We start from the raw sequence: 14,290 nt of genomic DNA on the forward strand, positions 1-14,290 counted from the left end.
TAAACACAACAAAACATAGCATAGCAAAACAAAACATAGCATAACAAAATAAAGCATAATTAAACACAGCAAAGCATAGCAAAACAAAGCATAGCATAATTCAACACAACAAAGCATAGCATAACAAAGCATAGCATAACAAAGCATAGCATAACAAAGCATAGCATAACAAAGCATAGCATAACAAAGCATAGCATAACAAAGCATAGCATAGCAAAACGTAGCATAACAAAACACAGCATAACAAATCAAAGCATAGGATTGCAAAACATAGCATAGCAAATCAAAACATAGGATAGCAAAAGAAAACTTAGCATAGCATACAGCATCACTCCGCACCACCACAGCATCACTCAGGGGCACCACAACATCACTATGTGCTACCACAGCATCACTGAACGCCACAGCATCACTCGTTCGCCTTCACAACATCACTCGGCGCCACCACAGCATCAATCTGTGCAACCATTCAAGAACACCTGGTTCAAATATGTTCTCTCAATGTTTCAAGCTTTATTACAAATGTAACAAAAAGATGTTAATATTTCACTTCTGTTCTTGGATTTTCTTCACAATAAAATACACTGAACATAATCTTCACAAAAGTTATTTACCAAACTTTTAACCTATTGCCATTATAAATTACAATAATTTTTATTTAAGTATTAATTATTGAAAAAAAATTAAAAGCCATTGTGATTTGTAAAATCACTACATGTAAGTCACGTAAATACAACACATTGCAGTACAAATGCTATATGTGTCACATTTGCGAAAGTTATAACTATTGGCATTGTAAATGACAAAGATATTAAATTAATTTCATAAACAAAACATAAAAATGTGTCATTTACAATACCAATAGCTCAAACTTTACTAATGCGAGACCTATTGCATTGCAAATGCTTGTTTGAATAAGTGGCAGTATTGACTAGCAACAACCTTCATATGGGTTCTCCATTTTGGCAGGCAGCCCTAAAACCTAGTTGCAGAAGCAGCATGTTTTTTTAAACTCGGCGGTAGGAGCTGTGTGCCCAGGAGATTCCGAGTTCTCCCCTTTTAAGATTGCTTTACTTCAAAAAGAAAAAAAAGAAACTGTTCACAATGAGGTTCAGAAGCTCTGCTGGTTGTGAGGCAGAAAGTGGGAGATTGTGTATGCTGGGGGAACTGCTGTAATCTGAGGAAGGGAGTGAGAGCTAAAAATGCCTTAACCAAGATGTCATTCGAAAGGACGTTTTTTCACAGGACTGGGGGAAGGAATCCTAGTGCTGGGTTAATGAATTCCAGACGAAAATAAACCTTCATTTATATCATTCTGTGCTTGTGGTTGCATCGATAGCTCCATATTCTTTCTAAACACGTTTTCTGAACAAGAGTGTATTGCTTAATATTGACAACACACAATGCTTGGGGCGTTCCGAGAGTCGAAGAAAAGTAGTGCTGTATGCAAACAACATTCATCTGGAGGAAAGCACATCAAAGGACCACTGTTAAATTGTACATCACTATCACAAGTGCAAATTGCAAGAATGGGTACAAGCATTGGTCAAGCCCATATGTCTAGCTTTGGCAGTCTGGTGCAAAGGCTACAATATTTAAATGTTCTATTGCAAGCATATGGTGCAAAAAGTAAAAAAGAATATATGCTGACACCTACACTTGGTTACTATATGCTTGCGATAAAAATCTTAAATAAAAAATAAAAAAAACTTCAGCTGATGTGGTTGTTTGACAATTTTTTTTATTTTTAAAATAGCAACCATTTAGACTTGCCTCCCACTTTATTATTTTTTGTGAAAATCCTCACCTACCCAAACTCTCACATTGCAGGTAATTACAATGTTACTTCAGAACACCAGAGTTAGGAAAGTTATTGAAAATTAATCGCATGAAACTGGGCAGCCAAAGCACAGAGAGAACAAATAGGCATGGCCAGTTTTTTAGAGATAACAAAACTAAAATAAAATGCACCCTTGAAACCAGCTTTGTCATTGAAGATAAAGTAGCAATTTTTAGGGGAATGTGAACAAGGCGCACAGGAAATGGTACCGTCACTCAAATTGAAGGGATCTAATGGGTAAAGTTACTGACTCACTGCTTCATGCTGTATGCTGCAATGGGCGGAAGCAGTATGCGAATGACAATTAAACTAATGGATGAAGTGGCTGACCAAAAGCCACTCTATATGTGCGTTATGTATATTTTTTTTGGGGGGGGGCAATAGTCTAGTGAGACACCTAAAACTTTCTCATAGGAGAGAAATAGCTAGATAATTCCTTAATGCATAGAGATGCCACACGCGTAAACGTATTTATGATAAGAGAAAACAAAATATTGTAGATCCAAGCAGATCACTGGTGTTTTGTTTGTGTAGGCTTGATGACAACATTTAAAAGGCTATGCCTAGTGTACACCTGCCAGCATCTCTACCCTAACATGTCACACAGGCTCCTTAGGTCTGTCTACTTCCCCCTTCTCAGTTAGGCTCACACTAAAGTTCACTTGATGATACAGTAGATGCTTTACCATCACTGTCCCCATTTGTTTTAATAAACTCCCCTCACACATCAAATCCTGCCATATATGTTTTTTGTTAAGATCTTTTTATATATAAGGAACATCTGATTGGTTTTAATCTATTTTTCTATAGAATTCTTGGATTTATTTTTTCTTGTAACCCACTCTCCGCTGTATCATTTCTTCATTGAAAGCATTAAAGGGGAGGCCCGCTTTTCACTCACTTGATCCTGATCTGTGTTTAAATCGTTTTCTTCCAGCATATGTATTTTTTGTGTAAATCTCTTTATTAACTTTTAGCCAAAGGAAGATGACAGTATGTTGATCCCTTTTCAAAGGATGGGTTTCATCACTGGCAGTCGGCAAGTTGTGGTTACAGAGATCTCCATAGCCCCGCACTAATCATATCAGTACAAAAATATACACCGTCAAGTCTCCCTACCTTTCTTTCAGTCTCCCCTTCCGCTGCATTCCCTAACTTGCAGAGGATACCCCCTACCCAAAGTGCCATCCTTCAAAATCAGTCAATTAATTGACATTCGCCCCTTTACAGGCTGTTTCCTCATTGTTTCTAAATATGCAATGTACTCTTAACCCCCACTGTGTGAATTTAAATGAAATATGCCCCGGGCTCTGCTTCACGGCGGGCAGGCCCTGCTTCTCGGTCCTCCACTAAGGTTCTCGTAGACGGGCTCCCACTTGAACTCAGCCAGTAGATGGGTGCCGTTTGTGTTACAAGTCAGATTTTTCATAGTAATACAGTCCATAATCTATGAAACCACTGGATGGATGTTGGAACCTTGTCCACCTCCAATTGTAGGCTCTATTGCACATTTTGCAACACCCAGGCATTGAAGGCACTTTACCATCCATGATTTGTCTTTGCTTTCAAAGGTGCCAGCCTAAGGCCTAGAAGCATTAAGTGGATAAGTAAGTACTTCTTGCAGAAACTTGGAGACCCACCGGATCCCCAGACAGGCCCACCAGGTGTGCGGCCCCACAGCCCCTCCAGCATCTCTGGGAAGCAATGTGGTACATGCAGAGTAATCTGTGCAGTGTGTAGTGACACTCATGGCCAGTATGTTTCCCTCCCGAGTGTAGAGGTGGAGGAGAAATGTATGTCCTTGCTTAATTTGTCCCATTGCCTAGTGGTGCATTGTAAGCCTAAGGATTGTTCCCACCCTTTGTTATGCTTCCAGGATTGAGGCTTGTCTTGTTTGATGGGCAGCTTATATAGTGCAAATGTTGTCCCTGAGTGGCTGTGCACTTCGAGATCAGTCATTTCAAACTAGTATTGCCTCTGTTTGCTTCAGGCCTGATAGAGTAGTACTACACCTAATGGCGGATCTGAAAAAAATGGAGCCTCTCATTCTCTGAGAGCGCAAACAGATCTTTGCATTGCAGAAAGGACTTCAGCCGCTATTATCATACATGTCTGAGATTATTGTACACTCCCCCCTCACTCCAATTGCAGAAAGGAGTTTCTTTCAGGGTGGGTGAGAAGTCAGGATTTTATTGGATAGGCATATAAGGAGTTTGGTACTTGACTTGTCGACTCGATTTGATGTAGAGATCCCATGACTTAAGGCCTGTTCAGCATTCAGTGATGGATGGAGTGCAGTGATATTTTTCAGTCTGACCTCTCTATCAAATGGATACTTGCTCTAATGTGTATTATGTGGGGCCTAGAGAACATGCCCCAGCTAACAATTGCCGAGAAGACGTTTTTGCATGTGATCACTAATCTTCCACAGAGTACACCCACTCTTCCCCTAAGGAATGATATAGGCAGGAAAGCCCTGACGGATCTCCCCTGGTTAAGGCCAATTCTGTATTGGTGTGGAATATGGTGTACACGGGAACTGGTTGCATATGCAGAGGGCCTAAGGGATATCAATAATTTGGATCCAATCCATAAAATCAGCTGGCTGCGAGATCTAAGAGGTCTTTTTAATAAAATGGGTTTATCAGACCTGTGGGATTCCCCTTCCACCTCCATGTTTCTGTCAAAACACAGTCTCAAGGAAATTTATTGTGAAATGGTTGCACATGAACAGATTAGGCTCCATGACTCAACTTCACTTTCGGGGTTCTTTCTACAGATAAACCATGCCTGAGCCTTACTGGAATGTTATTAAAAAGCCTTTGGGCAGAAAGCTTTATTTCCAATTTAGATCAGGATTTTTGCCCCTAAAGTGCTTTACATCCAAATGGTCCTCCATCGGGAACAACAGGAAAATTTGCCTAATTTCCCAATCTTGTGTAATTGACGAGTGCCATTATTGGTGACAATTTCTTTGATATATTTTCAGTTTGCCCCTGTAGTCTATGTGCACAATGAGTCCATACCATGCCCCTGCAAACATATGAGCGTTTTTTTAAATGGAGTAGGGAGAGCTTTTCTTTATTTATGAAGTGCATGCCTAGTTGGCCCCTAGCTGTAATAATCGGCACAGGTGGTGCAGCAGGAGGAGTGTTGGAGTATTTTTACTTCTAGCGTCTGAATCTCAGTCTCCAGTTTCTTAACCTCCGGTTTGTGGAGCCTAGCATGCTCTGTGGCTGTCACTATGAAGTGGCCTCTAACAAAGGTTTTGATAGTGTCCCAGAATGCAGGGGTTGGGGGGGTGGGGTTAGGGCTCATCAATGAGGGTGAAGTATTCATCAATGTGGGAACCAATTTCTTCTTGGGTAACTGGGTCTCTGAATGTGGAATGGAGCTGCCAGTTTCGGGAAGGCTTCTGCTGTTCCACGTCTAGGTCTGCCATAATAGAAGCATGATCTGAGACCGCAATGGGTTGTATCTCCGCCAAGCAGAGCAGGACCAATACAGATGTACTCAGTAGTATAAAATATGTGTGGGAGTGTTTTCCTATGGACATGGGAACAGAAGGGATACCTGAATGTATTCTTGTGGTTTTCTAACCCAGGGTCTCTGAGACCAAGGTGTCCCAGGGTGTTTTTTAGTCGCTTAAAGAAGACACCCGCATGCGTCCTACCTCCTCCCTCTCTATCCCTGTTTGGGTTCTACAATATGTTAACATCTGCTGTGAGAACAATCTCCCCCTAGCTATCCCCACCAGTTCATCGAAAAAGGTAAAAAGTTGTTTCTGCAAGCTGGCAGCGAGTTGTAACGTAGATTTTCCCATGTTATTTTTACTCCTCATAATGTGTTACTGTAACACTTAACCCCTTCAGCGCTAATGACAAGGGTAACTCGTCATGGAGTTTCCATTGATTTCAATGGAAAGTCAATGGAGGCTTAGTAAACCCCTTAGCATCCAAGTGGTATACAGGTCTTTGTCTTCTACAGTTTAATCTGTCACTGAGACTAACATTACTTACTTATCTATGACATACTTTTAGTGAGAGTCTTCAACATACCCATTTTGTGATTTAGCAACTTTTCTGTTGTATTCAGCATTTGCCTGGTGCAGGATTGAAAATTCCTAAGGTGCTGCTAACATTTTGCCTCGACTTTACAAGACTTCACGCTCCAACCTCCCCACTTCCCCCCTCATTCTCACTGCAAATCTGGCTAGTTCTTTCTTATATCTTCGTAATTTATATTTCTGCTATTAGATAGTACGTTGAAAATATGTCGAGCCTCATTTTAGATTTAAAAAAAAATGCGAACTAAAACTGACACCTATGCCGTGTTTGCGCAGTGGTAGCTTCAGGTTTCCTATTTTAACATTTAGTACTGTAAAACAAATGTTTCTTCGCAACTAACCAGACAATTGGAGAACCTTTTGATTACTAACCTCGAAACTTTGTTTTTATCTTAAAATAGTTTGTTTAAACAATTGGTCCCAGAAGAATTTGCATGTATAGAGTATGTTCAGTATTTGTTATCTTATTTACTTGAAGTCGCTTTGTCCTCTTGCCATTATTTATTAAATGAGGGAATCTGTACTGGAACAGACTTCCGATGCAGAGTAGGTTATTGTTTGCACGCATCCAGACGCAAAATAAATATTTTTTAATGTCGAACTGAGATGTAACCAGTTTGTCACTTTCCCAAAAATAAGTTGTTTGCGTACATTGTTTGTGTTCATGGTCTGTTTTCAAGTGGCCTAAAAACGTCCTTTATCTGTCAAAGTAATGCTTTGTTACCCTAATTGTGATCCTGTGTGTGCACTAATAATGCTAATTGTTTTGTTTCAGCTATTTGTACAAGAATGAAATCCAATCAATTGACAGGCAAGCATTTAAGGGACTTGCCTCTCTAGAACAACTGTAAGTGCCCACCTCTTCCTGTGCAGTCATATCTCCCTCGTGCCACCTGCGTAATACACTTTCAAGCACACTGTGCATGTTTTAGAACTCTTTCACATTTCATCCTGTTCTGCATGCATTGCATGTCTGCACTTTGCTGCAGAATTGGAATATTTTTCACTGAAATTACTAAAAATCTTCACTAAATCACTCCTGCTTTCCATAGTGTTTCAAATTAATTTTTTTATTAAGCTAATCCTTGGTTCACCTTAAGGTCTGCTTTGGTCGCAAGCATGACTCACTTAACATCACCTCTTTGGAATAGTACAGTAGTCGCATTAATGTCCGGAGTGTGGCCTTGTGCATTTGTGTTGGATCTGCAAACCAATTATGCCATTTCTTAAACCCCCTGCAATTACATTAGTCGTTTTCACTTAATGTCTTTAACTTGCTTGAACCAGTACAACTTGCACGGGAAGTGAAACTTGTACAACATTACACACATTCCAAAATAAACCCCGTCATCAAATAAAGTATCTGATACAATTCACAAGACACTCAGATTTCCCCAACTCCTCGGATGATTCCTCAAGAAAGACTGCTCGCTTTCTCAGATCAACAGAGTTGGCTTTAAAATAAAGCATTGTAGCCCTATTTCAAGCTATCTCTTGATGCAGATTATTAGCTTTGACAATCCCTACAAGAAAAGGTAATTCGGTTGTCTCTCTACATATTTGCATTGGATTGTGTGTTGAGCAGACTGTTATGAGAATTCCAGTTTATTGGCAGGTATGGTTAAAATTACCACCATGCCATCCCAATTAATGCATCCAGGTCTTGGCTTTTTTGTTGTAACACTTTGTTAGCAAATGTGTCAGTTAAGTTGGTTTAGTGGAAGCAGGTATTCATAACATCCACCTGAACATATTAGACTGTCATACCAAATCCAGTGATTGGAAATATGACATGCTGATGGCTTAGATAGAACTAGCTGACCACTCCAGTGGAGCAAAGCATCACTTATGATTAGTCAATCCATTCAGTGCCAGTTGGTGTCCATAGTATATTTGTGGACCTCGTGCATGTTTCAAAAGATTTCTAGAGGATTTACGGTAGACTGGATCAGATTAGATTTTGGTTAGAGATTGGGCTGATGGTTGACTGGACTGTGGACCCTGGTCAAGCATCAACCCCAATCCTTGTCAGGGTGAAGCACAAGCCAACCCTAAATTAACCTGTGCTCCACCCTCTGGTAGCTTTGCACAGAGCAATCAGGGTTAACATGGAGGCAATGTATAAAGTATTTCTGCAAGTTTTCAAACATTAAGACCGTGAAATCACCACAAAAGGATCCCACAACAAATTAGATAAATAACAATAATTTTTTAATAAATAACACAAGACAAAAAAACAGAAAAATCCAATCAGAAGAACCGGAGATATCAATTTTAAAAATGTGAGTAAAAATAGTGCCAGAAGGCTCTCCCCGGAGACCGCTTGCTGTATCCCATCTAATTCCCTAAGGACAGGTTTTCTTCGATGTAAGCCAATCTTACAATTTTTTTAAGGAGAGAGCAGAAGCACTGTAAAACCGGTTAGCAGTGGTAAAGTTTGGGGAGTTCTAAAAGCCTAAAAACGGATTCAGATAACAGGGGAGTGAAGGCAAAAAGTTTGCAGAGGACCCTGTAGAAAGCGCCAATTCCAACAACTTCATTTTCTGCATTCCATCTTATAGACTATTCATGCCTGAACCGTTTTACACATTAAAGGAGCAATGATCATGCATAATAAATAGATCATGGTAAACCTTATGAATTTGTCTTAGTCTAGAGTGAATAGGATTGCTATTTGCATGCACTACTTAGATAAACAGTAAAACGGGCATTGGCAATGCCAGTAGGTCTGGCTTATAAATGAAAGCTCATTTTTAGTCATTTATGGGTTTAAGTACTCAATAATTCATCATACATGCACTCTGTTATTCATCCTTGCACTCGTGCATGCAATTTTCCACCACCGACTCAACATCATCAAAACAACTTTGTCGGTTCAAAGAACAATAAAAGTACACTGTAGCAACACACAGTAAATTGTACATTACATGGTGAATAAAAATCATGCAGTTCATTGCAGTACAGATAAATAAAATGGATAAAAATCATGATACATCTGCATACCCAGAAAAGCACCTCCACTCTGTGACGTTGACCCAAGATAAAAACATAAATCATTTTAAACAAGTAATTTAAGATCAGCAAAAATCACAATACATCTGCTTACAGTAGGACACTTTAGAGTAGCTCCGTGCTATTACAATATCCAGAGGGGCAAAAACCTCATAAAGAACCTAAAAATATGCTCCAAGAGGGTCCGCAATGCCAACCGCAGTATCTAGCAGTGCTCATTGGATCTGGGGTGCTCAAGCTCGATCTGATGAGGGTAAACATAAAGTGCAAGTGAATGTAATAATTGGTCTCTAAAATTAGTAAAACAATAGGTCATTAAAGTTTGCCCATGAGATGTGATGTTTGACCCAACCACGGCTCTTAAATGCCAAATTGTGTGTAAACAATTGGAGACTGAATATACAATGGTACACCTGCTGTCTGATTTACAGATGCTCAAGGCTGTAGGAGGGTTATATATCTTGAGGAGTCGACAAAGTGGCACAATCCAGCGAGCACTCTGGTAAAAATAAGACATGTTCATGTTTCACAGATTAACAACCCATAGGACAAAGGTTGTCTGGAATATCATTGTTTTTGCTCCATGAGGAAGTGAACGATGCAGTTGGCAAGGTCCCTAGGCTACACTTAATAAACAGAGTTCTGGAGTGTGGGGCAGTCCTAATCCATAAATTCCTCAAATGTTGGTGCACATTTATGGGACAAGTATATGTCTGTCGAACTACCAACAAACACAGTCGATATTCTATTACAAAGAACAGCATTCAAGTAGGATAATTTGACTGTTTCTCGGGCACCTTTAGGTATAGAGGTGGGGTTTTGCCAATATTCATTGAGCCCCAGCTTGGTCAACCAGGTTTTTACATGAGCGACCCAGGGAATCATGAAAGCCGAACGATTGGCCACTATCTCCTGTAGGTGGTCTTTATATGGGGCCAGATCCAGTTCCTTATTCAATATAATATAGATTTTGAAGAGGTTGTGTGTGAGGTTTGTCAAAGTTTTAGATCAAAACTCAGTGGTAATAGTGGGGTGCTTTTTCGTTGCCTCAGTAAGGATTTGATAAATGCATTGTCAGTTCTATCAAGCTGGTCAAGGTTACATCAGCCCCACAATTCAGCCCGATCTAGAGCTGCTGCACTCGCTAGGGCCTTGCATATCTCTAGAGTTGGAGAAATTGAATGTGCATCTGCCTGTTGGCAAATCTTACTACCGATCCTGCTCTATGTTTAATGTCAGTGTTCTTTTTTCAATCCGGGCCGTCCAATTATCTGAATTGTTGTGTCTCACACCAAGAAAGTCAAATTTGTCGACCCTTTCGAGGCGATCATCCTCTAGGACTATCCTCCCCCTGATTGATTTTCTTCCGATTCCTGAAAACCATACATTTTGCTTTGCTCTTGTTTGTTTCAAGGCCATGGTCCTTGCAGAATAGACTAAACTTTCCCAAGAGAGTGTTTAGACCCTGCAGGGTTTTAGAAAGGAGAAGAGTGTCACCTGCTAAGAGCAGACCCTAGACCTTCAACCTGGCCATTTTTGGGTAGACGTTCTGGCAGTCCAAGAGGTAGGCTACACCCATTGATAAATGGCAAGAATAGCATGGGTGCAAGGGCACATCCCTGGCGAACACTTTGCCTAATAGGGATGTCTTCAGTTGTTTCCCCACCCAGGCCCCATCTAATCCTGGCACAATCTCCAGTGTATAGTTGCTGAATCAGAAGTAGCATAAAAATGGGAACCCCAGCTTTCCCCAGGACCTCCCTATGGACAAGTTGAATGCTGTACGTAGCTCCACAAATGCAACATTTAGTGACCCTCTTTCGAAGTCAAGTGTTCCACTTAGTGGTCGGGAACCATAGAGCCTGGTCCACCTTGTTTATATGGGGTTTCAAGCCTTCTTGAAAGTGCAGCAGTTTATTATTAGTCCTAATCCAGTCCCAAAGCTTAATCAGCAGATCTTTACTATAAATCTGTTTGATATTATCGATATTAAGATAGTTACCTGGAACTTGTCTAGCCCTCCTTTTTAGGTCTCGGACCGTCGCACTGCGTAGCAGTGGGCAGAGTCCGAAGATTTTATGTTTTTTAGTTAGGGGGCTTGAACCCGCCCCTCTTCTCCATTGACTGGCTTCCTAAACGGAAGCCAGCCATTGGAGGAGAGTGGCATCACTCGGTTGAAGACCCGTCTTTATCGGATTCGGGGGCGTGTTTTTTGCGTTCTTTCTACCTGTGACGTCGTCCGTCACTCAGCACAAAACACGCCCCTGATTCCGAAAATTTTGGACGTTTGCGGCCGCCATTTTTTGTTGTTGTTGTTGTTGTTGGCCGGCGGCTGATGGAGAGCTGCTCACTGCATGCACCATCGCTTTGGCGCTGACCCGGCTTCGTAGCTCTTGTTTAGGATTTGTGCCCTGGGTGGATGTGGTCACTCAGTGGACCAGCTATGCTTTGTATTGGGGTCCTTTTCACCCACTGGTGCTGCCGTGCAATGCACGCGAAGCCTAGTGCCTCTGATCTAGGGCGCCAGAGATGAAGAGGAGAGCTCGAGCAGGTAGAGGCGATGTGCGGAGGAGAGAGAGGGGGGTCGGGGAGAGAGTGAGTCGGCTCTGCAGTCCTCAGGGAGACACGTCTCTCTGCCTTTTCTTCTCATCAGTCGGCAGCAGCTAGCAGCGCTCGATTTCTCCGCAGCATAATCTGTTTCCTAGAGTTATTCCGAACGTGTCTGTGCGTGGCGAAAAGGCATTTTGTGCAATTTGTTGCTCGGGTTTCCCACAGCCTATCTTCCTTCCCACGACGAGTTCACTTTGCCAGTTAAAGAATAATATCGGATTAACCTCTTGGCTGCTGTTCGGCAAAAGCTGTGAAATAAACTGCGGGGATACTGAGAATGAATGGGCCATTCCGGAGAGAGGGCATATTTTGAATGCAGCACAGAGCTGCCAATCCCGCCCACCCCAGGAACCGATCCCTCTGCATTAAAGCCAGTTTTGGGCCCAACGAGAAGACCGGGACTTACGTTTTACTCCTACAGAGAGGATTTCAAGTGGGCCTCGACAAACTGGGGGGCAGATTTACAAGCCCCTTGCACCACTTTTGCGTCATTTTTAACATGGGAAAAGTGACATACGGGTGGCGCAAAGGGCTTGTAAATAAGCCACATGGCATTTAAAAGGCGTTCACCAGAATTCATACCTCGAAGTTAAGGGATAAAAGGCAAAGGCAACGCTAATGGGTGTTTATTACTATAGTGCAGGCGAGGAAACGTACACGTGCCAGAAACACACCTGTTGGCTTCCATGCATAAACAGTGCAACATGAATTCTTGAGAGGGATGTGTGCATGCAGGGTCGGCTATTTGCATGGCTGCCCTGGGTCCATGCCTAGGGCGCTGACCTTCAGAGGGGCGCAGGAGCTGTCTAGAAGTTTTCACTGACCTGGATCTTAAAAAAAAAAAAAGGTATTAAACACTGCTTTTGAAGGCTTCTGGAACCCTTGTCTAAATTGTGGGTGTTTTTCTTCTCCTGACTTTCCTAACTCCTGTACCCCTCATCTTTCCCCTAAGCCTTCCATTTTTTCAACATACCAACAATTAAAGATGGCGTGTAGAATGGGGTGGCAACTTTGGTTTCACCCAGGACGTTATCTGTGCAAAGGACAGCCAGGTCTGTGTGCATTTTTGTCTCTGACCGCAAAGTCAGGTGCAGTTAGGAAACTGTTGAAGGCATGCACAGATTCACAACTTCACCAGAGGCAAAGATTTGGAATGGATGAATGCTTGGCAGTGAGTATATGCTTGGATGAATGGATGATCCAAAAGTAAAAGTGGTTAGGATACATCCAGAGGTGCATGAGTGTGGGGGACATGTGAACGATGGGGTCGGTGCATGAATGTGGGTGAATGGATGGATGGATGCAGGAGTGCAAAGGGGACGTTCCTGTGCCTTTGTGGCTTTGCCTAATCCATTTACCTCTCCCCGGGAGGTGACAGATGCCTGGATTGTGTGCTTCCTGTTGTTCTGCTTCTTCCATGACAGTGCAAGCCTCCTCACACTGCCCACCAGTGCATATCACCCCTTTTTCAGTCTGATGGGAATGTGCTCATTCAGTTCGTGGCCTCTCTCGCAAGTGTCAGTTTCGTGTCTCTTGTGAGAGTGAGTCTGGCAGGGAGAGGCAGTCCCAACAATAACTTGTGTCTGTAGATTAGTAGATTCACAAGTTGTAGTAACCAAACAGCCCTCGAGTGCCATTTTCTTCCAGCTGGGGTTGAGAGAGGGAGTAGAAGTAGCTGCAGGCGGTCAGCATGGATATGGCTTTCCAAACTGTGGGTCAGTCTGAGGTCACGGAGAGAGGACAGCAAGCTAGGGCCTGATGCATAATAGAAACATGGGTCTGAGCTCTGGTGAGACAGGAACAGACACTACTGCCCTCTCTGCCATTTGGACAGTATGACAAAGAGGGGGCTGTTGTGCCCAACCGGCTACCCCGAGCACCCTATCAGGTAGCCAGCCTTGCACTCATATTGTAATGAATCAATTTCTGCAGACTGTGATAGCCTCAGGGCTCAGTTCAGTAAATGTGATGGCCTTGTAGTGGAATGTGTGTGGCTCTGTCTGTGTGGCTCCGTCTGTGTGTGTGTGGCTCTGTCTGTGTGTGTGTGTGGCTCTGTCTGTGTGTGTGTGGCTCTGTCTGTGTGTGTGTGGCTCTGTCTGTGTGTGTGTGGCTTTGTCTGTGTGTGTGTGTGTGGCTCTGTCTGTGTGTGTGTGTGGCTCTGTCTGTGTGTGTGTGTGGCTCTGTCTGTGTTTGTGTATGTGGCTCTGTCTGTGTGTGTGTGGCTCTGTCTGTGTGTGTGTGGCTCTGTCTGTGTGTGTGGCTCTGTCTGTGTGTATGTGGCTCTGTCTGTGTGTGTGTGTGTGTCTCTGTCTGTGTGTGTGTGGCTCTGTCTGTGTGTGTGTGGCTCTGTCTGTGTGTGTGTGGCGCTCTGTCTGTGTGTGTGTGTGTGTGTGGCTCTGTCTGTGTGTGGCTCTGTCTGTGTGTGGCTCTGTCTGTGTGTGGCTCTGTCTGTGTGTGGCTCTGTCTGTGTGTGTGTGGCTCTGTCTGTGTGTGTGTGGCTCTGTCTGTGTGTGTGTGTGTGTGTGTGTGGCTCTGTCTGTGTGTGTGTGTGGCTCTGTGTGTGTGTGGCTCTGTGTGTGTGTGGCTCTGTCTGTGTGTGTGTGTGGCTCTGTCTGTGTGTGTGTGGCTCTGTCTGTGTGTGTGTGTGGGGCTCTGTGTGTGTGTGGGGCTCTGTGTGTGGGGCTCTGTGTGTGGGGCTCTGTGTGTGGGGCTCTGTGTGTGTGTGGCTCTGTGTGTGTGTGTGGCTGTGTGTGTGTGTGGCT

At 42.9% G+C, this 14,290-nt stretch overlaps 1 protein-coding gene across 2 annotated transcripts in view; it reads left to right on the forward strand.

Annotated features, from left to right (window-relative positions):
* PXDN (peroxidasin) overlaps window positions 1–14,290 on the forward strand; it is a 740,799-nt gene that overhangs the window by 223,726 nt on the left and 502,783 nt on the right. Inside the window, exon 4 of one of the 2 annotated variants that reach the window (XM_078647879.1) lies at window positions 6,682–6,753. The exons of the other annotated variant lie outside the window; for it this stretch is intronic. Coding sequence (XP_078504005.1) covers window positions 6,682–6,753 — 72 coding nt within the window. The remainder of the gene's footprint in view (window positions 1–6,681; window positions 6,754–14,290) is intronic. 2 annotated transcript variants of the gene reach the window in all.

The sequence above is a fragment of the Lissotriton helveticus genome, chromosome 6 (genome assembly GCF_964261635.1).
Source record: "Lissotriton helveticus chromosome 6, aLisHel1.1, whole genome shotgun sequence".
Taxonomy (NCBI): Eukaryota; Metazoa; Chordata; class Amphibia; order Caudata; family Salamandridae; genus Lissotriton; species Lissotriton helveticus.